A 24455-nucleotide genomic window follows, 5' to 3' on the forward strand; every position below is an offset into this window, starting at 1 on the left:
GAGAACATTTCCTGTACGGCACTCTCACCTTCTCGTGACATAGACAAGATGGACGTCACGTCTCGGAGGCTCCGATTACAAAATGATTTATGTCCAATGAGGGGAAGAATTATCACATGATCACATATCTCTGCATGCACATGCCTTCCTCTGAACTTTGATCTTTACTTTCTACTTTCTCAGATAAACACAAGACAACGTGAAACTTCAACAGAAACCACTGGGTGATGTCACTCACTTTGTAAATTCAGATACAGCTTAAGGGGAATTTGACAAATGATTTAAAATGATTTACTGTTGATGTTTTAGCGATTAAAACAATGTCTGAATTTACAAAATGAGAAGAATTTTAACAAACTTATCGTCCTGCTTTACCTCACGTACAGTACGAGTGCTTGGATTAACACGTTCCTCTCAAACACAACACTGTTAATACCGATGCATGTGTCGTTACGTGACGTGTCCGAGCTGCTCACCTGTTTGGCTGCGGTGAACTTAACCTTGAGTTATAGAAGTAATGGTTTCATGTGGTGGTTCAAAGTAGCGACAGTCAACAAACAAATGAAAACTAGCAAAGCGATGCAACAACTCACCATCCCTCCTCATATACGCTGATTGGAAAATAATAAAAACAAAATCAAGAATTCAACTGAAGCGCAGAATTAATGCAAAAGTTAAAAGAAACAATGCATTCGTTCATTCTATGTAAAAATCAATCAACAAAAGAACTTCATCTGCATCAAATGAATCACAGGTTTGAACCGTTTAAAAACAATATGAGGGAAATTATGAATGAAGCAAAGGATAAGAATCAACACATCATCAACCAGGCGTCTGTGAACTTACTGTTTCTTCGCCTCCTCAAACTTCTGGATGAGTTTCCTCAGGCCGCTGTTTTTAAAACCCTGGCAGTGAGCGGCCGGAGCTCCGATTGTGATCACATCATACGTGTGCTCTGCAGGAGGAACACGCAGACGGGACCAGCGGCGTTTAGAAGATATGAAAAGATATATCTGTGTGTGAATGAACAGAACTGTGAGCTGGGAAGTGACAGTGTCTCACCAAAGCCCAGCTCATCCTGAACCCTCATCCTCTGAACGTGGAGGTTGGTTGGCATGAACTCCAGCTTCCTCTCGGCCTTCAGGTTACTGGCTTTGAATGACGGCCCTGGCGTGGAGAGGGGAAACAGAAACAAGGGGATCATGTCAACTTGTTTCAGAAGCCACCTGACAGGAGGCCACTAAGAATGTGTGGGACACCAACCTCTGTAATCACTGAGGTCGGACAGGGTTTCCTGGTAAGCTAGTATTATGGTCTGGTACTGAGAGACGATCTGTCGGCGCAGGTTCTCCCAGCAGGGGGACAACTCTCCCAGCTCCTCCAGCTCGCAGACCCTGGATGGATGGATGGATGGATGGATGGATGGATGGATGGATGGATGGATGGATGGATGGATGGATGGATGGATGGATGGATGGATGGATGGATGGATGGATGGATGGATGGATGGATGGATGGATGGATGGATGGATGGATGGATGGATGGATGGATGGATGGATAGATAGATAGATGGATAGATGGATAGATAGATAGATAGATAGATAGATTACTTTATTCATCCCCGAAGGGAAATTAAGTCGTCATAGCAGCTGGTATATTTGAATACAATAAAATACAATACAGTACAATAAAATAAAAAATAATGAGGTAGAAAGAATAAAAAAACAGAAACACAAGATAAATAGGTAGATAAGGTGCAAGATGATGGTAATAGTACTGATGATATAATGGTAATGGTATTGTAAGACAGTATATAAAAATAGTACAGTATATATAGTATATTATATTTATATATGATAGTAATTATACCAATATAATAGCAGTATATTGTAATAATGGCAGCAACAGTATATATAATAATAATAGTAGTAATAATATAATAATAATAATTATAATTATATCATGTACACATGTATAAATATGTGTATATAGACTTATATATACAAAGAATATACAGAGAGTATGATATAATATATGATATATAGTAGAGGTATAAATATAAGTATTTGACTATACAATAGGTAATATAATATACTATGAGTGTAAGAATATGTAGACAGAGTGTGCAAAAGATTAACAGACAAAGGATAACTGGGAATTCAGCAATCAATCTTTACTGAGGAGATCTTCCAAGAAAGGTAAAAACATTTCTAATCGAAGTCTTCTGCAACAAGAACCTAAGCTCCTGTAAATGTCAGAGATGTACGTGTGTGTACCTGGCCGCGTCCTCCTCCAGCAGCAGCTTGACGAACTGTCGGGGGATGTTGACCGACAGGACGCTCTCGGCCATCTGCTCCAGCACACGCAGATGTTTCCCGTCCGTCGTGGGGAAGCGGTACATCCTGGACATGGTGCCTCCGAACACTGAGGCGCAGAAGATTCAATTAGCTCGCATTCGATTATTAAAGATTAGATCAAACTGTTAGTGTAACCAAAACACTATAGGTGTTATTTCTGGATGTGCGACATGTCCCTGAGGTAAAAGGATACCTCCCGCTCTGCTGTGACAATCAATATATTTATACTTAATAAGATTTACGTTCCGATGGATCTGTGAACACGGAGCCGTGTGGAGGACGGCGAGAGGGCGAGAACAGGAGGAACGTTCCATCGCCTGGATGTTCAGACGATGGAACGACTGTAAGAAAATGAACCATAAACTCACAGAACCCGTGTGTGATCCTACCTGAGCGCAGCAGGGTGTCTTTGCATAGCGAGGCGAACTTGATCCGGACTCCCATCGACTCCGTGAGGCTCTCGTCAACAGTCAGCACCGTCTGCAGGACAAGTGCATCCACTCATGTTAGACTGAAGGTCTCAAACCTCCACCCCCCCCACTCTAACCACACTGACAGGTCAGATCCAAGGAGATAACTGGACACCCTGGACTCTCACCCGGCCGTTGATGCCGTCTGGCAGGCGGTTGAGAGACATCCTCTGGTCCGCTCTGTCCTCCATCTGCCAGGCTGTGATGGAGATGTTCCCCACACGCACGTTCTCCGCAGATCTGCACAATGAAACCCAATCATTGAGTGGAACTGACCGAGCAGCAGAGGGATTCACAGACTCCGAGGAAAACTTTTAGGTTATGTTGTTGTGAGATTACAAATGCACAAAGAGAACTTTTAAAGAATACCTAAAACATAATGTCGTGTATTCGTTAGAGTAGAACATGTTGGTGTATGTTCAAAACATAATGACGGGCTTACGTTTATGATACCTGCCTTTTGGACTCTCAGACATTCTCAGAGAGTCCTCCAGATGTTCATCTTAGAAGTTCTCTACCTTTTTGAAATGACCTTTGACTAGCTAATGGATGAGAGTAGAAGAAATGTTCTTGACCAATGTGTCTTCATGTTCGGACACAAAAACATGTCCCTCTTTAGTCAGAGATCCCATGGGGGACGCCATTTACCTGAAGTCATGGGCGGAACCAATCTCTCTATACATACTGTGTGTCCGACCCCTGCAAGTCAGACTTCACCATTTGGCTGTGTGATTTCTCCGAGTTCTAGAGCTCGTCCTGACCTGTGAAACTTCTGTGTAATAAACACTCTGTTATACTGCAAGTTCTGGGTCCGCGGTTCTTTCCTTCGTCATCAAGCTTCTACAACACAGCAACCTCTCGGCTGACCAGAATATACATCAATATGTAAAACAATAAAAAGAAATATGTGTGTTACCTCAGTTCCAGCTGGAGTCTGTGGCTCTTCTCCTGCAAAATCTCCTTGACAGGAAAAAGTGCCGAGCCCAGCAGGTACATCTGGACAGACAGAGAGGCAGATGCATGTTTACACTGGAGTTCACAAACTACCTCATCATCTGTTTTGCTTTATCCGGTGTGAAGTGAGCAAAGTCCACGCTGGTTTGTTTTCCAGCCTCAGCTGAGAGGGACAGAGACGCTCAGTGGTGTCACAGAGTTGTATCAGCCCGACACTAAATGAGTCCAGGTCGTACCGTGCCCTGCGAGCGGTCCTTCACGTCGTAGACAGCCAGTTTCACCTGCGTCTGCTGGTTGATGTTGGACTCCTGGAAGAAGGCGACGCTGCTGAGGAAGATGGGGTTACTGGTGCCCTGTGGACGGAAGAAGTCACATTTCTGTCAAACAATAACTCTTAAAAAGTGTTAGGAGGTTATTTCCCAGTGACTTGAAGAGAGACGGTCGACTCGGAGCAGAACAACTGAGAGTCTGACCTCTATGACCTCAGTCTGGGCGTGTTTGGTCCAGAAGGCCTGAGGCGGCGTCGTGCAGCTCACTGCTACAAAGCTGTTGGGCTTTCGATCCAGAGCAGGAGTCACCAGGTCTGTGCAGACTGGACCAGAAGACGCACACACACACACAGACATAAACACACAGCTCCACAGTCAATACTCAACAAGTGCAGAGGCAAACAAACAGGCCATTTGAAACCCGTGCAGCAGTTTTGGAGGAAGTTGTGTTGTCGTGTGACCACAACAATTAAAAGAATGATCTCGTTTAGAGGACAAACTGAGACATTATGTCTGTTACTCACCGACGCTGAACTCCAGCACAGGCTCGTCTGGGTCCTGACTATTTCCTGGAAAAAAACAAACAACATCAGGTTCCGTTCTGAATTTGAAGAAACAAGTAATGAAACTGGCTTCAGTGGGAAGTGTTGACGGAGGCAGAGCTGCACTCAGGGATCGCTGTGGTCGGAGCAAAGTGTGGTTGAAGAGGCCGCTCGCTCCCACACTAGTTCAACTCCCTGTGTGTGTTTGTGTGCGGGTGGCAACCACCAAGTGTGCAGATGTATGTTCAGTGCTGCTGCAAGTGGTGACTTTAATAAGTTTTGTCTTTGTGACTGATTTAGATAGATAGATAGATAGATAGATAGATAGATAGATAGATAGATAGATAGATAGATAGATAGATAGATAGATAGATAGATAGATAGATAGATAGATAGATAGATAGATAGATAGATAGATAGATAGATAGATAGATAGATAGATAGATAGATAGATAGATGGATAGATGGATAGATGGATAGATGGATAGATGGATAGATGGAAAGATGGATAGATAGATAGATAGATAGATAGATAGATAGATAGATAGATAGATAGATAGATAGATAGATAGATAGATAGATAGATAGATAGATAGATAGATAGATAGATAGATAGATAGATAGATAGATAGATAGATAGATAGATAGATAGATAGATAGATAGATAGATAGATAGATAGATAGATAGATAGATAGATAGATAGATAGATAGATAGATAGATAGATAGATAGATAGATTACTTTATTCATCCCCGAAGGGAAATTAAGTTGTCATAGCAGCCGGTATATTTGAATACAATAAAATACAATACAATACAATACAATAAAATTAAAAATATTGAGGTAGAAAGAATAAAAAAAGGTGGAGTAGATAAGGTGAATTGGCAAGATGATGGTAATAGTACTGATGATATGATAGTAATGTTATTGTTAGACAGTATATAAGAATAGTACAGTATATATAGTATATAATATAACATAATATATATTTATATATGATAGTAATTATACCAATATAAAAGCAGTATATTGTAATAATGGCAGCAACAGTATATATAATAATAATAGTAATGGTGATATAATAATAGTAACTATAACATGTACACATGTATAAATATGTGTATATAGACTTATGTAAACAAGAATATACAGAGAGTATGATATGATATATAGTAGAGGTATGAATATGAATATAAGTATTTGACTATACAATATATAATATAATATACTATGAGTCTAAGAATATGTAGACAGAGTGTGCAAAAGACAATATTATTGTATAAAATGATATATAATATCAATATGGTTTATATTAACACATATCACATGATGTGAAGTAAGTGTATATGGAGCCGAGTGTTGTACAGGTCCACAGAGCAAGGAGACAGGTTTAGTGCAGTTCTGTGATGGTGGCTCTGACAGAGGCAGATGAGGTAGCTTTTAAGAATGAAGGTTTTGTTTTGGTCAGGTTCCTGTTTTCCCTCTGTGAAGACTGAACGCCCTCTTACCTGCGAGAGCCAGGCCGATCATCTCGTCGGACAGCTCGAACGTGGTGGCCCGGTACACCGACCACGGCCTCTGTGTCCGGGAGCCGCGCTCTCGGACCCCCGCCATGCCGGTCCGGGACGAGCGGGCCACAGCAGGAGGCCTGAACACACGACCTCGCACACGCCGCCACACACTCCCATGTGATGAGCCCCACTTCCTGCGTAGATCTCATTCACCTCTCTGCATGGAAAGAGACAGGAGAGAGGAGGAGGAGGAGGAGGAGGAGGAGGAGGAGGAGGAGGAGGAGGAGGAGGAGGAGGAGGAGGAGGAGGAGGAGGAGGAGGAGGAGAAACTCAACATCAAACTGTCTGTGCTGTTGTTTATAAAATGAGACTTGCTCAAGAGAAGAAATCATTTCAACCACACGCATTTATTTGAATTCACGAAGCGAATACATCAACGCCTACGACCGCAGCGAGGTGGAAAGAGACGTAAACAGAGAGAGAAACAAACAACACCGACAGATATCAGAGCTAAGTGGGCAACTTGTGACGTCCTCAAGGTCAAACTGATGAATGACAACAGCTAAACTTCAAGGTCAACTCATCCAATCTGCTTTTCTACCTTCACATTCCATCTGATTAATTTACCTGTTGCATATTAACATGCAACATTTCTCTCAAATTCTAGGTCCCGGGGATGTGGTTGTTTTGGAAGCTGCGGTTTCTCGTGGTTGACCTGAGCCTCCACAGTTCTCAGCTGAATCGACATCTCTCTGCTGCATTAGAGAAACACTATTGTTAGACCTAATAAACTGGTCAGTGTATGTTGGTCTGCGGTTCTGCAGGAAGGTGTGTATTTGCATTTGCGTGTGTGTGTGTGTGTGTGTCATCCCATAAAATTAGCATTTTCTCTGCCTCTGTTAAAGTTATCACCCTACAGAAAGTTGATGTTGCTAAGAGACTGTACGTTTCTCATGAGGTCCCCCGCAGTTTATTTTAATTCCTTTTCTCTTCCTCATCATTTCCTTGCCTGTCGCCTCTCTGCTGTGCTCCCTAAATCTTACTATGTTCTGTGGATCTTCTGGGGTTTGATTCCCTGGAGGTTTGTGGACGAGCTAACATCCCGCTTTCCTCGTCTTCTCCTGCTTTCGTTCCCTCCGTCCCATTTTGTTACGGAGCAATTAGCCTATTTGCAGCAAAGCGGCGAACGCAGGGGACAGAAGCAGAATCCGATGCTCCAATTTGACAACACGCAGATGGAGATCTCTATCGTCTATCTGGGGAGGATTGTGCTCTGTGATTCAGATTCAGGTCAAAGTCACAGTAAACAAATGATTCTTAAAATGAATATGTGTAATTTAAAGAATATTTGAACTCTCCTACATCTTTAACAACCAGGCGCACAGATTCTTATTTTAACTGTGGTTCCGGGTTAATAGTTGCTGTCCTACTTCCTCCTTATAAACGGTCCAGCACCGATCTCCCTTGTCCCACTTATGCCAGCTCAGATACCGACGTCCTACATCTGTCAGAGTAAACATCTGGAACTCGACCTGAGGATGGAGGAAACCTGGATTTCTCTGTGGGCAGAATCTCTACAGCCACTTGGTTGCCTGCCGTAGTTTCAGGGCTTTTCGTTCCTTTGTTTATCGAGGACAGAGACGGATGCTACCAGATGCCACCGGGTTACCAGACGCCTCGCATCTCTGGTCTTTGCTCACAAACCTAGGAGAAGATTTCCAGTCTGTCGGCCAACTGGAGTCACATTTTCCACACCCAAAGCCAAAAATTACTTGCGTTCAGCTTTCCTTATCAAAAACCGGTTCCTACACATCATCCATTTACAGGCCTCTTGCTTTTTATGGCTTGTTGCACGTTAATGGTTCGAGTTGTTTCTATCTTCCAAAAACATATAAACGAAGAGCTTCAATCTACAGCCATGACTTCAGTTTCACTTTGTCAAGCAACCTGTAAAAGAGAAATCTCTTAATGAAGTCATTCAGCAGATCTGGGAATTCACCTTCTGGTAAAAAGAGAATAAGAGGGATGGTAGAAAAAAAGCGAAGAACGTAACGAGAAGGTCAAACTCCAGAAATCTTCACTGAGCGAGAAATGCTGCCATAAAAGGGAGCTCCAAATATAGCCTGCACGGTGTGTTAGTGTTTGTGTAGGTTTGTGAGTCCCATGACTTGGGGCAGACACACACACACACACTGTATAGGCCCAGAGCTCCTGACACATAAAACCCTCGTACAGGAGTTTAGATTCTGGTTGGTTAGCAGTATAAACAGACTTTACAGATGCGTCGTCACACACTGGCCTGGTTGTCTTGGAATCGGGTCCCTTGATCATTTCACCTCCATTACAAAAACTCTCCAACCACACAAACCTTCGTTTCACCACAGAATCGATCAGGATCATGCAACACGACAGAAAGCTGCAGAATAAACTTCTAATTAAAATGAGCTGTTTCTGGAAGATGGGGAAGAAATGAGGAGATGTTCAGGTTTGCACGATTTGTTTTGGCAGCGCAAAAGTCGTCATATAAGCAACAAGTTCCATCATGAGAGGTCATTCAATAAACTAGAGAGGATCCCGGCAGGTTTATAGTCTTCTACTCAACCTCTGCACAACTGTTTCTGATTTGTTTGCCTCTATCTGTCGACCCCCTGCAGAGGGAAGTGAACGCACGTTTCATCCCTGAGCGAGAAAAGACAGACTGGGAGAAGGAGAAACAGACTGGGAGAGAGCGAGAGTCCAGCTGACCATACATGGTGAAACCCCATTTCCAAGCCTTCTCGTTGCCAAGAGGCCTTCCACACACTTTTACAGCGCGTGTGTGTCTGTATATGTGTGTGTGTGTGTGGAGTCTAAAGGTCGACACGTTCTTCTAAATCTGGTTCCTCCTTTACTCTTTTCATACCAAATCCAAGAGAAGCAGAAGACAAATTAAAGTGACATCCCCAGCAGATGGTGACAGACAATATAAGTACACAGTTTGGTTTAACAGTCCTGAATCTAATTATCATACTCTCTTAATGAATCAATTAAATTAAAAAGCAGTAAAAAATATTCCTAGCAGCACAAAAAAAACAATAAAAGTTATTTGTATGTATGTTTTAAAGCACAGGATTTCTCGTTTGTTCACTCTAATAACGATTTATCTAAAACAGCAAGTGCAGAACTCTTCTTTCTCCACTTCACATAATCGTGTGCAAGAAAATATTCTTTCGGTTTTAAAAAAGCATCTTTTTCGGAATGAAACCGACCTGTTCCTGTTTCAACAAGACTTTCATTTCAACAAAACGCTTTCAGTGGCTAAAAGCAGCAAAACCGTGCTCGAGTTAAAACAAACCTCTGGCACGTGAGGAAGAAAGTTTCCATCACACAGCGTAGTCGTGGTGAATCTGCATTACTGAGCAAGGTTAGTTTGGGATTTAAGTGGCGCTTAAAGGGATTATGGCTGAAACTAATCTTAAAACCTTTGCATAGTTCAACATGTGTTTTACTACAGCTCACAGCCACAGGGCCAGAGCTTTACATTGTGTAACTACTGAAAATAATAACAGGCCCGAGCCCTCGATCATATTTGTGAGGGTGTTCAGGGAGAATCTACTCACAGTGTCCGGATGGGATGACGGTAAAGAGGAAGTGATCTGATCCAGGTTCAGTGAGGATGAGCGGCTCACAGCTCACAACCTGAAAACACATCAAACAGTAGGTGTTACATTTCAACTCGCAGCTCATGTGTCTGACGTTGGCTTGAAAAGGTCAAAACTCATCAGATCCAGGGTTTAGATTTACAAAACGTATCCTCCATGGTTCAATACAAGCACGTTTACATTTGTGTGTTGATGCACAGCTTCACATCCTGGACACTTTCCCAATGAGTTTATGAACCTCATGCATCCAGTTGCTATTTTTTCCCAATGGAGAATAAGTACAAATTGTATGAACAGTAGAAAAGCATAAATAGTTATGTCACAAACACAAATTTGCCCCCATGCTGCTCCATTGAGCCGATAATAGACTCACACACACAAAAACACCCTGTGTGTGTGTGTGTGTGTGTGTGTGTGTGTGTGTGTGTGTGTGTGTGTGTGTGTGTGTGTGTGTGTGTGTGTGTACCCTCTAGGATCAGCATTAGAATAAAGCATGAATAATTTCCTTAGAGGGACGGAGCAGCTGTGGCCCTTTCACATGAAAATGAGCATCGCCCACACCCTGTATCACTCACACACACACACACACACACACACACACACACACAAACACACACACACACACACACACACACACACACATGCACACACACACACGTCTCGCCACAGCAACAGCGACTTCTCAGTTTTTGTCAAGTTCAAGTCGGAAGGAAATGACTCACGGCTTTGAAAAGTTTTTCCACCGACGCCGTGCAAAGTAGCGCGACCTTTGTGCGACCCTGCATCACCACAAAGGTCGATGCACACCACACTAAGATCTTCCGCTTGAGCTCGAGCTGACAAACCACAACCAGATCAGGTTGTGTACGTGTGAGAAACTGCCACCTGCTCAGGCCGACATCACTTCCTTCTGTTGTGTCCCAAAGAAGCCCGTGTGTTGAGCGGAGGGAACCTTAAGTCGGACACGTTTAAATAACCTCCGTCTCTTCTGATGCGTCTCTGCAGCAACGACAGACATTATCCATCTAAATCCAAGATATCTCTAAAATATCCTCACTCTCAAGATCCGAAATTACATCTGTCCTCACGTTGATGGAAGTTCGAGAACACACACCAGTGGGAAAAAAACGTGTAAAGCTCTAATATTGACGGGAGTAGTTCACAATACATACAAATGTGAGTATAGTGAAAGCAGATTGAGCAGTGCATTGACACTGGGAGTATTTTCACACTCAAACCACTTCCAGTGCAGCTGTGAGCGGCGCTGTGGGTTACACAGAAGACGGGTCTATTCTGGCAAACGCTCGGGGGGGGTGGGAGTCTGAAAGTAGAAGCTCTGAGTCTTTAACCGACTGAGAGGAGAAAGGAAACTGCAGGCCTCAGCTCATGTGAAGCAATTAATCAACCACATATCTCCACTTCCTCTTATTGTACAAACATGAAATATCCTGGATAGAGGCGTTCGCCATCCTGCACTGTGCCAATCAGCAGTCAGTCTCATCAGGAGGTGTCACCCGGTTTTACATCATCAAATCACAAATTAAAATAAAAATTTGTCCATGGACGACTTGGCAGCTCCCCAAAAGTGAAGCCAAGTCACAGGGCGAGACGGAAGCGGGATTTATGCGAGAGAGGAAGGAGTGGAGACGCGTCGTCCATCTTTATTTACAGTCTATGATGAGGATGGCTCGGTGGTTGGGTAATATCTCGTCTCCTCTACTTCCTGTGCCGCTGGAATCGAAGGAAACTCAATTAAAAGCAAACGGCTGTTGATGCTGAACATCGGCCTCCATAGAGATCACAGGCTGGAGATCATAGACTCAAGATCATAGACAGTGTATAAAGATCAAAGGCTGTATATAAAGATCAAAGACTGTATATACAGATTATGCCTGGCACTGAATCGTAAACAGTAGTCAAAATGTCTCTTTACCTTGAAGCAAAGTTGTACCCCCCCCCTCCAGCATCTCCCTGTTATGGTTCTCTGCAGAAGTCCAGCAACAAGTGATGTGACGCATGGATAAAGATAAACCATTAGCATACAGCATGACGATGCATTTTCTTCCACATGCAGCAGAAAAACACCGCGTCATGCTCTGTGAGCCCCCCCCCCCCCGGGTGATGATGACGACGCTGGTGAAGATGAGACTCACGTACCCGAGGACGACCGCTCCACTCCGACTGCTGCTGGGGGAGGTAAACAAACTCACGCTGCAAAGAGACTGCAGCCTCTCCTCTTCCTCCTGCTTTCCCATCTCTCCCTCGCTCTTCCTCACACCCCTCTCTCTCTCGCTCTCTCTCTCTCTCGACAGCCCGCTGCTTCCCAAACGGCCGAGCCAATTAACCCTTTGTGTGCCTGGTCTGCAGCACTGTGGATGCATCGATCCCTGGTGGAAGAGGTAATATTTCTGTTTTATAGCCTGCCATCACGGGGAGGACGCAACCATAGAATCACACTATAGTATCTATAGTATAACACAATACAATTCCAACAGCACCACAAACTGAAACCTCCATAATAACACAACCTAAACAGTTTCAATGCATAACCGACCTCAAGGGCAGAGTCACTGCAGGACTGTGTTGGTGTCAGATAGGTGTTCCTAATAAAATTACTTCTTGGTGTGTTTGCATGGTTCCAATGCAACAATCTGCTGCTTTTCTCTGTTTTACGGTAAAAATAAAAATGACTTTGGACAAAATAAGCAAATGATTTGCATCAAAGTGCTTCTCGTTGTTTTCACTCGTGTCTAATATTTGAATACACAATTAAATAATTTGTTTTTATTCCTGGCTGCACATTAACCAACTTATTTGCCCTAAAAATGCTTGATACGTGTTTTGCCGTGCTCCATGCGGTGATTCCTGCTTTGGCATCGCACACACAAACACACAAACACACACAGGCACACACACTACAAGGAGGTTTCACTCTCCCTTTTCATGCTTCTCCATTTCCCCCCTGCTCATTAATAATTGACCAAACAGTTGCATCACAGCTCGCAGCATCAGCATCCGAGCGCCTCGCCTGGATACATGTACAGTCTGAGGAGGCGGGACACTAAAGAAAATGGAGTTGTGTATCAAAACACACACAGACACACACATGCAGCATCCCTCTGTGTTGATGTCACACACGCATGTTCCCCCGTACATGTGACGAGAGACAAGCACGACCAGAGGAAGACACGTGAAATGAAGAGTTCTGTGGAGCCGAGCGGGGGGGGTTTTGTGAGTCATCGCACACAAACACACACAGAGATATGAAGGCCACGGACAAAAACAATAAAACACACACACACACACCCTCCTCCAAACATTTGTACATTTGCACTGACTTTTACTGGTTTTACTTCTGTATTATCCCGCCTATAGTGTATTCATATTTATATATATTTATATTCTTATCCTGCTCATAGTGTATTCATCGTTCTTATATCATACAATTCCTGTTAATACTGTAATATTCCATATATATTTCTACTGTTCAGATCCTATTTATTACTTTATCACTTTAATATGCACAATACTCATATACTTCTTATTGCCACACACCCTCCTCCAACCACTGATCATTGGAACATTTGTACATTTGCACTACTGTTAATTTTTTTTTGTACTACTGTATTACCCCGCCTATAGTGTATTCATATTTATATATATTTATATTTTTATCCTGCTCATAGTGTATTCATCGTTCTTATATCATACAATTCCTGTTAATACTGTAATATTCCATTTATATATTTCTACTGTTCAGATCCTATTTATTTACATTTTCACTTTAATATGCACAATATTCTGCACTTTTACTGCCTTTTTTGCACTTCTGGTTAGACGCTAAACTGCATTTCGTTCTATATGTATCTGTAAGAAATCGAATGATTAGGTTGTCACTGATGTATTTTAACAGGTACACAATCCAACATGATAATTAACTGAACAATTCCGGTTCGACAAAGTGACAACACAACTTTGTGGCCAGGTTTGTGTCGTCAGCTCCAGGAAACCAGCGTCCGGCCGACCTTGACTCTCGCAACAGAGAAACTCTAAACCAGCAGCAGCCGTGGCCTGAGTGTGTGTGTCTGTGTGTCTGTGTGTGTGTGTCTGTGAGGACAACATGCAAACACACACTCAGCAGACACTCAGCACATGTGTAGCCAGAGTCAGCATCCACACAGGACATGCTGCCCACACACACTCAGCAGAACCAGTATAGTGACGCATTACACAGCAAATCAACAGTGTCTCTGTTTGGGTGTGTGTGAGTGTGGGTGTGTGTGTAAGTGTGTGTGTGTGTGTGTAAGTGTGTGTAAATGTGTGTGTGTGTGTATCACAGGTGCAACATCATCATGTCCATATCATAGACATGTTCTTCTATCTTAGTGAGGACACTCGTGTGTAACCTCTCTATCTCTCTCTCTCTCTCTCTTCTCTCTCTCTCTCTCTTAAATGACACACACATGAGTTAACTGTACACACTCTCTTTCTTTCTTTTTCTCTCTCTCTCTCTCTCTTCTTTCTCTTAAATGACACACACACGAGTTAATCTCTCTCTCTCTCTCTCTCTCTCTCTCTCTCTCTCTCTCTCTCTCTCTCTCTCTCTCTCTCTCTCTCTCTCTCTCTCTTAAATGACACACACATGAGTTAACTGTACTCTCTCTCTCTCTCTCTCTCTCTTAAATGACACACACATGAGTTAACTGTACACACTCTCTTTCTCTCTCTCTCTTAAATGACACACACATGAGTTAACTGTACTCTCTCTTTCTTTCTTTTTCTCTCTCTCTCTCTCTTCTTTCTCTTAAATGACACACACACGAGTTAATCTCTCTCTCTCTCTCTCTCTCTCTCTCTCTCTCTCTCTCTCTCTCTCTCTCTCTCTCTCTCTCTCTCTCTCTCTCTCTCTCTCTCTCTCTCTCTCTCTCTCTCTCTCTCTCTCTCTCTCTCTCTCTCTCTCTCTCTCTCTCTCTCTCTCTCTCTCTCTCTCTCTCTCACTAACTAACCAGCCAATTAACCAGTTAACTAACCAGCCTCGGCCTCTGAACTTGTCTCCTTCCGGTTGAACCGTCATCGGTTCGAATCCCGCCACAAACTCCGGTTACTCACGGTTCGGTGACGTGTTGCGTTCGAATCCCGCAACTTGAACAACCGGATTGTTTGTTTCTGTCCCGCAGCTGCAGTGACTCCGCTGGACACGCCCCCCGAGCGTCGCACGCACATCCCGTCATCACGCTGCCGGTGACGCGGCACGTAGATTTCCTCACAACACTGAAAATACAGAAATACAATTGTTTTAATTAAATCCTCTTATTAAATGTGTCTTGCTTCACAATAACAATTTAAATTTGAAATAAATAAATAAAAATAGGCATACTAAATACCTAAGTGATAAAAACATATTGAGATATATATGCATGTTATAATAAAAAAAGGGAAAATAATAATCAAAATATTGTTAAAAACAATGACAAAACATAACTACATAGTCTTGGATACTGTTGTGTCTTTGTACTCTAAACTAACTCTACAACATTAGATTACAAGTTTTCATTCATTCATCGACTGAAAGTATGAATCATTTCAGTAAACTGTCGTCTACCGCCACCTTCTGGACACCTTTGTGCTACTGCAGGTTTCAGCACAAGCTTCACACACATGAATTAGTTTTATTTGGGCCCGAGCACTGACATCAAAGGTCAGTAAGTGAGGCCCTATTAAAATTGTAATTATTATTATTATTCAGGGAAATGAATTGGCTTTCTGAGGGCTTTACCATGCTCAAATTCTTACCAAAATTTGCAGAAAGTTAGAAAGTGGTGAAAATTTACGTATTCTGGAGGAATTTTCAAAATGGCTTAGAACCTTCTGGTCCAAAGACCTTTAACATTGCCTCCACGCTACAGAAGGAAAATGAAGCTTCTACGGATGTTCGATATGTAGAGTACAATTTTCACAATAGAACTTAAAAGGTATCTTCAGTGGGTTTTGAACCAAGAACATTGTGCTATAGAGACCTGTAGCCTTTCCTCTACGCTACAGAAGGACGATGGAATGGCAATAATGGACGTTCTATATGTATAGGGCATTTTCACTTGAGAAAACTAGTTAAATGAGCTTTGCACCCAGAACGTTCTTTATCCTGACCAAGTTGCTTAGTCTGATAGTGGATGGACTCAGCAGTCTGAAGTGGGGGCCTTGATTCTTATGAGATTACATCTTCTAAGAAGCTGAGCTACATGACCACACACACACTCCTGTCTCTTTGGGTCGTCAAGTCTTTAATCAGAGCAGTTTTTATTCTGTGCAAATTTAAGCTGTGGACAATGTTCATCACCATCTTGCCTCAAATTGCTGCAGCCAGACATCGCAGGACACGTGTAGACACTGAGCAGAGCGCTTCCCCTCCTCCGATTCCAGATCACAGAAACGAAATTTAATCATGCGAAAGAAACGGAGGTGGATTTATGTCTTTCAAATTCAAAGGGATGAGCGTCACTGTCACAAATCATGTTTTGACAGATCCACAGGAGGTCACCTTCACACTCCTGCTGAGAAGCTCTTTTTAATAATGAACACAGGTATAGAATCTATGCAGCTGTTTTATTAAATCCTGATAAATTCTAGGAAGGAAATAATTAGAAAATACAGTGAGAAATATGTTGTCAATCATATATCTGTTTCTGACCATTAATTCCATGGCACAAGTCATTTCCCATTAAAATTGGCATTGTTTTTAATTCAAATAACATGACACAGTTTTATTTAAGATTTAAACCAATGACAACATGACAACATAGGAGAGCCCTGGGAGCGACCACGAGCCAGGTGCATTCTGGGTGTTGAGTTTTTCTACCTTTTGGGCCTAGAGCAAAGTATTTTCACTGACAGGGTTTCGTGTTTGAGCGGCCGAGCAGGGAAACATTGACTTAACCCGACCCACCTCTGGTTGTGTTTTCACATCCACAGAAAACCTGCTCAGAACAAAGTGGTCCTGTTGCACGGGCGTCAGACACATGTTCTTTTTCTCACGGACACAGAAACAGCTGCTTCACTGAAGGACACGAGTCTTTATGCAGTGTGGGTGGAAGTTTGGGATTTTTTTAATTTTTAATTTCATCAGTTCATGGTGCAAACTTGGTAAAAAGATAAAGACAGATGTGACTGTTAAAGCTGTTAGAAAGGCCTATGGTGATATATTTTAGTTTAGCTTCAAATTTTGTTGGAAAGAGCAAAACCAACTTTGAGTTTCATCATCCACCAGTTATAACTTAGAATATATTATTATTTAAACTGTGCATCCAGAGCCTGACTTGTCTTATTCCTCTGAGTCATAGAGCTCCATTGTGTCCAACACATATAATCACATGTTGCAGTGTTGTGAGAGGAGGTCAAATACCTCAAATACTCAGATAACATGTTGCAGACGTGTTTCTGTAAAGAGAAGCTGAATTCCTGCAGCAGCACAGCATCATGTTGGTGGTAAAACTCTTTCTTTTTCGTCCCGGTTCAGTCACAAGCTTCTCTTCTCCAGCTCATATGAAATAATCACAGTCATTGTCGATGAAAGGCAGGCTGTTGTATTGAATCTCCACCTCCCAGAAGAGCTGCAGAGCCTGAGCCACGATATCCTGCGACATCTTCTGAGCCAGCTCCAGTACGGGTTCGCTGACCGGGAGAAGAGTCAGAGAGCGAGCGTCAGTCTCCTCTGGACGGACGACACCTTCAGGCTCCTTCACGTCCTCCAGGAACGATTTGGTTTCTTCTCTTCTCGGTTGATCGATGACGTCTTCCTTCTGTTTGTGTGAGCAGGACCGAGGACAGAATCTGGACTGAGTACATCCCATCTCACAGAGACACGGGAGGAACTATTGTTTTCAGCAGGATGAGTATTTGATGATCATTTCCATGGCTGCAGAAAAAACAGGACAAGAAGCATTTAATAGTATTTCAACCTCTCCCAGAAGACATTGACCCGTATTTGAGGATAGTTGAACCTCGCCTGCAGCTTGTGTTTAACCAAAAACAGTAGAATCCAGACAAACAAGCTTTTAAAGCCTCAGCCAAGGTCACTAGTGTTAAACATGACTTCAACTGGAGACAAAAATAGATTTAACAGACTGTAAATCAACTTCAAAGGGTAAAGTATATGAATATAACCAAATACAGAGAACTGTAAAATGCCTTGTTTTGTGAACCTGAGACAACAAACGTTTACATTATCTGGATTCATTTAACCTAAAGCCTGTAGAAGAACATGTAAAGGTTCTAATAAGTGTTAAATAACTGAAAACAAATTAAACTACAGGACAAAGATCCCATATTGCAGCTGAAGTGTGAATCCTTTACCTTGTGTTGTGCTGCAGCTCCTCTCTGGACTCTGAGCAGGTTAATTTTAGGGTTGGAAGCTGCAGCCAAACACATTTCCTCCCTCTGCTGTTGAGTGGTGGGAGGAGCAGCAGGAAACCCAGAAACGCTTCCATGAGGGTCGATGATTCACAAGAGGAATATCATTATTCCACAAGGAGCTATTTAAAGTCTTATTTACAGAGAAGCTTCATGGATCCTCAATGGGATAATTCAGTGGTGGATTGAAATGTAGAACATGTTCCTTTTGCATATTTCTTATGTAACTTATGTATAACAATTATCTGCTTTCATATGTATGCCCTTTATCAAATCTCCTTGTTAATATTTAGCTCATTGTGAATTTAAAGTTTCTGTGCATTAAAAAAGAGTTTTGTGTTAGGAGAGAACTGACCTGAGGTCAGGGGGTGACGGTGCCTTCAGAGTCTCTGCACAGGGTGGGACTTTACCAACTCAGGTGCAGGGACACCGTCTGGTGGGGAAACAAACAAGATGTTAGTTAGAAGAAAATTAAGTTTATAGTAAAATGTAAGAGAAGCAGCTGAAACATCTGAGCTCTTTATAATGTGCCTCAAAAAACTTGACAATAAAAAAATAAAAGCCCTGTTTGCCTTTTCCTTCCTGAAGTGTCCCTAAGCAGGAATAACTTTTGTTCTCCTTTCAATAAAAGTTTTGAATGAGTTTTAAAATGCACAGAGGGAACTCTTTTACAAACTGTAATATCCATGGTATAATCTCACTACCTCTTTAAGTGTCCTCTCTGATTAAAAAAAGATCCTCCTGGCAGCCAATCATAAAATGCTGGTGTGTGAGGACAGTCTCATATCATCCAGCGTCTCCGCAGCGTCCTCTCTTCCCCCAGGATGCTCCTCTTGCTCTGTCTGACCGCCCTCTCCTCCGCGGGGTTCTCCATGGAGACCAACCAGAGCTCCAGGCTGCTGGTGGAGAGCGGGGAGCAGTGCTCACCCTGCGAGTACCGGGAGCACAACAAGCAGATGAGGCTCCACAGCATCAAGTCCCAGATCCTCAGCATCCTGCGGCTGGAGCAGGCGCCCAACATCAGCCGGGACATGATCCGCCAGCTGCTGCCCAAAGCGCCGCCTCTGACGCAGCTGCTGGAGCAGTACGACCCGCGGGTGGAGGAGGAGGACCACGCCACCACGGAGACCATCATCACTATGGCCACCATGCGTAACTAAACCCAACCAACATATATGTTCGACATTTTATATCCTGCAACTGGATCTTTTAGAAAATTAGAAAATCTTCGTGCGTAAAGAGCCAAATCCGTGCGTAAAGTGTGCGTAACGCGTGTTTCCAGTAGTTCTGGAGACAATTAAGACCTTTTTTATATGCTTCAAAGAATAAAACGAACTTCTCACACTTTAATGTTTAGATCTGTGGAGTTTGAAGAACAAATATTAATGTAAACTGATGAAATGTTTTGCTTGTGTAAAAGTCTAGTTTGTATGTTGTAAACTTGAAGTAATGATTTGTAACTTAACTAGACAACATGTTGAAAACCAACCTAAGATGTTATATGTTTTATATACATAAAACAATCTATCAGAGGATTATTCTGGTATCTTAAAGGTACATACATGGGAACACAATAACACCCTAAAAGAATATTGGAGAAGAGGTTGGTTGTCCTGGAGGAAAGGGCATCACCAGATTAACCAGGGTTCATCCTCAGGGGATCCTTCACCCAGCTCTGGACTAAAGTGTTGGGCAAACAGAACAGTTACAAAATGTCAACTATTAATATATAAGAGTATTATTTAAGTTTTTTATGTGTAACTTATATGAATTATTTCCTCCAGACAACCCAATCTCCCAGGACGAGTTGTCCTCCTGTTGCCTCTTCAGCCTCAGTCCGAAGATCCAGCCCAGGAACATCCTACTGGCTCAGCTGTGGGTTCACCTGCGGCCGGCCCACATGGTCACCACCGTCTTCCTGCAGCTCTCACACCTCAAACCCGGAAAGGAGGGAAACAACACCCGTGTGCGAGTGCGCTCGCTGAAGATCGACATCGACGCCGGCGCCGGTTCCTGGCAGAGCGTCGACATCAAGTCCATGCTGCAGACTTGGCTGCGACAACCGGAGGAAAACTACGGCATCGAGATCAACGCCTACAACTCCAGGGGAGAGGATCTGGCTGTGACGTCTGCCGAGCCTGGAGAGGAAGGACTGGTGAGTTCACTGCAAATCAAAGTGAAGGAATTCAGTGTGAAGTTAAAGAACGACTCAAGTTCCACTTACATGCTCGTCCTGGAGCTTCCAGTGAAGTCTTCATCAGCAGATACAGTTTGGTCAGGTGTCATAGAAGAATATGAATGTTTCTTTTCTTTCTTTCGAGAACTTTTATTCATTGTGGGGATTTCAGATCAACAGTTTTGACTTGAATGATCTGGTTAGATTTCAGTGGTCAAAGGTCAGAGGTCACGGGGACCTCATTTAGAGCCTGGGAAGAAACCTGCACTGGTTGTTTCGAGGCTGTGACTCTGGTTTTGAATGTCTTCTAGCAACCCTTCATCGAAGTGAAGATCCTCGACAGCCCCAGGAGGTCCCGGCGCGACTCGGGCCTCAACTGCGACGAGGAGTCTGCGGAGACGCGCTGCTGCCGCTACCCGCTGACCGTCGACTTCGAGGAGTTCGGCTGGGACTGGATCATCGCGCCCAAACGCTACCGGGCCAACTACTGCTCGGGCGAGTGCGAGTTCATGCACCTGCAGCAGTACCCGCACGCGCACCTGGTGAACAAGGCCAACCCGCGGGGCACGGCCGGGCCCTGCTGCACCCCCACCAAGATGTCGCCCATCAACATGCTCTACTTCAACCGCAAGGAGCAGATCATCTACGGGAAGATCCCGTCCATGGTGGTCGACCACTGCGGCTGCTCCTGAACAATCTGTCGTTTTTTCTTGGCTCCTGGAAACACAACTATATCAGTTTCTAGTAATCAGCTGCTGAATCAGATGTTGTTGATTTTTTAATATATATTTCTTGAACTTGTTATTTCTCCACCATAACAAAAGATACAACTTTTCACATATTATTAAGACTTGTTGGCCGTTTTCCATCGTCCACACGTAGATAAACTCCTGCTGCTCCCTGTCCTCCCGTCTCTTGAGAACGTGTCCTGACTTGAGTCCTGACCAGGACAAACCCTGCAGGGCGTCTTTCATGTGCGCCCTGATTTTACAAAACATGAACTGAGTGACTCTCTGCCCTGAAGCTTGTTTGCAGACTCCTCGCTGTGACCAGTTCCCAAGACCGGCACACGACAGAGAGAGAGAGAGACACTTTTACAAGGACGTTGTTGCAGGTGTGTTGTGATATGTTGTCAACATGCAGAGGCTTCAATTCTGAGATGGCGGCTCCGTCTTCCCTCAGAGCAACATGCCATCATATGGTCAGTAGATGCTACCTGGGTGAATGGGTGGAGCTTAAGTGCCGTGACAGACGCTGATAGGCTGAGAGATTTTCTTTTTGCTTATTCTGGAGGTTTCATGGTTTATTGTTTTCTTGTCCTGGTTTATCTTTTCTTTCTCACTAACAAACAACTGGAGACGAAAAGACGTTCTCCTTGACGGAGGTGACAAATTAAAAGCCTGTCAAAGCGATGTACACACACTAGGGTTGCAAAATTCCGGGAATTTTCAAAGTTGGAAACTTTCCATGGGAATTAACGGGAATATACGGGAATTAACGGGAATTAAGTATTTACCTTTTCATATACAGACATAAATATAAACATTTTGTTTTGTCATAGGCTGATTTGAGCCCTGAGGAAACTTTGGGCACTTGACTATATGCTTCTGCATCGTTGTGTCATTCTTAACATAGGTCTTTGCACAGTATTTGCAAATGTACACAGCCTTTCCTTCTACATTGGATGGGGTGAAATGTCTCCACACATGAGAGAGTGCACGTGGCATTGTTCTGTAGAATAAGATGAGAAAAAAGTTTGTAAAAAAACACTAATGCAATGCCAGAGATATAAATAGTTAGCCAAAACAAATGGAATCGTATGTAAAAATATTTTATAATTGATGGATAAATATATGGAAATAGGCTAGATGAACAGATGAACAATCCTCAATCAGCATGCTAATATGTTTTTCCCCAGTAATATCATTGATATTATTTTCAGAGTTCCCAAAATTCCCGAGCTTAACTTCCCATGGAAAGTTTCCGGAAAGTTTCCGGAAATTTTCCGGAAACTTTCCGCCCCTTTGCAACCCTAATACACACACACTCACACTGCCCTGAGATCTGAAACATTAAAATGGATAAGCTCGTCTCATTTTACTTTTTTCTTTTTGTTTCACTCGTGATATTAGGCATACATTGTACAACAACAACAACAAGGGATGTCCTGGTGTAGTGTGAGTGGAGAGACATCTAGTGGACAGTAGAAGCACCGCAGCTGAAAGTGTGTGTGTGTTGTGTGTGTTGATTGTTAGTTAAACTGCTGTAAACATGATGCAAACACACACTGATTAATACGCTGATTTTAAGGGCTTCACACCAGACCTGTGAACCCTCGTAGCGAACAAGCTCAAGAGAATCAGACTCGGGCGTCGTCTGAAGCTTGATTCAGATCCAAAAATCATCATCAACTGAAATAACCAGTGTCTGAACAACTGGGAAGACTGGGAGCCATCAGCCAGATTTAATGTGAGCAGAAATGTGATCTGGATTTGAAGCTGAGTGCAGATGTGCTGACTGTTGTTGTGCCTCGCTGGGGTTCCTGACCCACACGCCTTGGCTCCGCTGCTGGAACAGGACGTCCACGAGTGACACACAATCACGTTTGTGATTCTGCAGTGAACTTTGAGTTCACTTTTCTTTTTTTTTTTATGGTCACATTGCTGCAACGATGTGGATCCAAGGTTGTTTTTGTCCTGTGTTTCTTTAGATGAGGCGACACGATGAGAGAAGAATCAACACTTTAGAGAAGCTGAATTGTTCCGTTTTGTATCTATAGAAAGATAAATAGCAAGACATTTAAAATATGCATCTAAATACGCCAGTTTCATTAGTTTTCTAGAAACACATTCAACTTCTTATATATTTAAAGTCAAAACATATCAAGTTTATCCACCAGATTAATTCAAAAGTCTTTGGGTTTCATTTCTTAGTTTTGGTTTCTAGGGCTGAAAGCAGTTAGGGAGGAGGAGGAGGAGGAGGAGGAGGAGGAGGAGGAGGAGGAGGAGGAGGAGGAGGAGGAGGAGGAGGAGGAGGAGGAGGAGGAGGAGGAGGAAGAGGAGGAGGAGGAAAAGGAAGATCACATCACAGTATTTATCGAGTCAGCACTTCTGATTTCTCGATAATGTGCAGCTGGTTTGGATTTGAGCTTGATTCTAATTTTATAATTATCTGGGATTAGATTAAACGTCATTAGTCACTGTGGGATAGGGCCGATCAATATGGACAACAATTATATCGAGATGAAAATGATAATTATCAGGATATATGTCACATTATTATTTCTTAACAGTAGAAAGACTGAATGCAACACAGAAAAAGTGAATTGAAGAAGACGCGCCGGGGTGTTACGACAAATAAAATTGTTAAATATCAGGTGGATAAACTTGATATGTTTTGACTTTAAATATATATAGAAGTTGAATGTGTTTCTTGAAAACTAATGAAACTAGCGTATTTAGATGCATATTTTAAATGTCTTGCTATTTATCTTTCTATAACGGTTGATAACACTCAGTGAATAAATACATGTACACACCATTGATGTTTGTGAAACCTGAGGTCGGTGCTCTGATAGTGAAAGTCACACTGAAGACGTGACAAGAAATGTGTGGTTTGATTGTAAAAGTAACAGGTTATGATTAATCCCGGCATTTACCGGTTCCTGCAGCTGTGGTTGTAATGACGTTAAGGGTCGCCACCACATGTTTGCACCGATGGTTATTTGTCTAGGAGTTTGAAGGACTCAGTTTGTGTGAATATGAAGAATGAAAAATGTTCTGTAAGTCTCATAAATGTCAGAAGTACAATGGTTTGTTAGTGATGTTTATTAACAGTTACATTATTCTTCTGCTCTTCTGAATCCTCGACTCGTTTTAAATGATTTGATTAGGACACAAACAAGTCAAACTTTAAAATGCAGCAGTAAAACGTGAGCTACAATGATTTATTTCATTATTCTATTATATGTTCTTATTATTCATTCTGCCTCTGTTTAGGTCCACAGGAAAGACAAATTATGAATCTATTCTATAGCTATTATGATTAATATTATGCACCTAAAGCTGCATATTTGTGTTAGACTTTCACCACATCCTGTTTCTTTCGAGCTGAACTCACACGTCTAAA

General features: G+C 42.7%; 2 protein-coding genes and 1 long non-coding RNA gene across 5 annotated transcripts in view; 1 reads left to right on the forward strand and 2 right to left on the reverse strand.

The window, feature by feature from the left end:
- LOC132996464 (inositol polyphosphate-4-phosphatase type I A-like) overlaps positions 1–14927 on the reverse strand; it is a 28768-nt gene extending 13841 nt beyond the window's left edge. For 2 of the 3 annotated variants that reach the window (XM_061066748.1, XM_061066746.1), the window contains exons 1-13: positions 14855–14927; positions 9704–9782; positions 6102–6321; positions 4576–4620; positions 4256–4374; positions 4019–4135; positions 3745–3824; positions 2957–3068; positions 2748–2838; positions 2278–2425; positions 1264–1394; positions 1063–1167; positions 847–955 (exon numbers count right to left, since the gene is read on the reverse strand). In XM_061066748.1, coding sequence (XP_060922731.1) covers positions 847–955; positions 1063–1167; positions 1264–1394; positions 2278–2425; positions 2748–2838; positions 2957–3068; positions 3745–3824; positions 4019–4135; positions 4256–4374; positions 4576–4620; positions 6102–6207 — 1163 coding nt within the window. In that variant the 5' untranslated portion in view covers positions 6208–6321; positions 9704–9782; positions 14855–14927. Of the gene's footprint in view, positions 1–846; positions 956–1062; positions 1168–1263; positions 1395–2277; positions 2426–2747; positions 2839–2956; positions 3069–3744; positions 3825–4018; positions 4136–4255; positions 4375–4575; positions 4621–6101; positions 6322–9703; positions 9783–14775 lie in introns of all 3 variants that reach the window. The other variant, XM_061066747.1, reaches the window with a different exon arrangement.
- LOC132996465 (growth/differentiation factor 8-like) lies at positions 13696–21019 on the forward strand. The gene is made up of 4 exons (XM_061066749.1): positions 13696–13706; positions 18975–19303; positions 19936–20306; positions 20639–21019. Exons 2-4 carry the CDS (start codon positions 18976–18978, stop codon positions 21017–21019), a joined length of 1080 nt encoding a protein of 359 aa, XP_060922732.1. The 5' UTR covers positions 13696–13706; position 18975.
- LOC132996466 (uncharacterized) lies at positions 16825–18236 on the reverse strand. The gene is made up of 2 exons (XR_009677118.1): positions 18095–18236; positions 16825–17657 (listed from the first exon to the last, which is right to left on the reverse strand). It is a non-coding gene; the product is annotated as an uncharacterized LOC132996466 (long non-coding RNA).
- Positions 21020–24455: the final 3436 nt, after the last annotated feature.

Source organism: Limanda limanda, chromosome 23, assembly GCF_963576545.1.
Source record: "Limanda limanda chromosome 23, fLimLim1.1, whole genome shotgun sequence".
NCBI classification, from domain to species: domain Eukaryota; kingdom Metazoa; phylum Chordata; class Actinopteri; order Pleuronectiformes; family Pleuronectidae; genus Limanda; species Limanda limanda.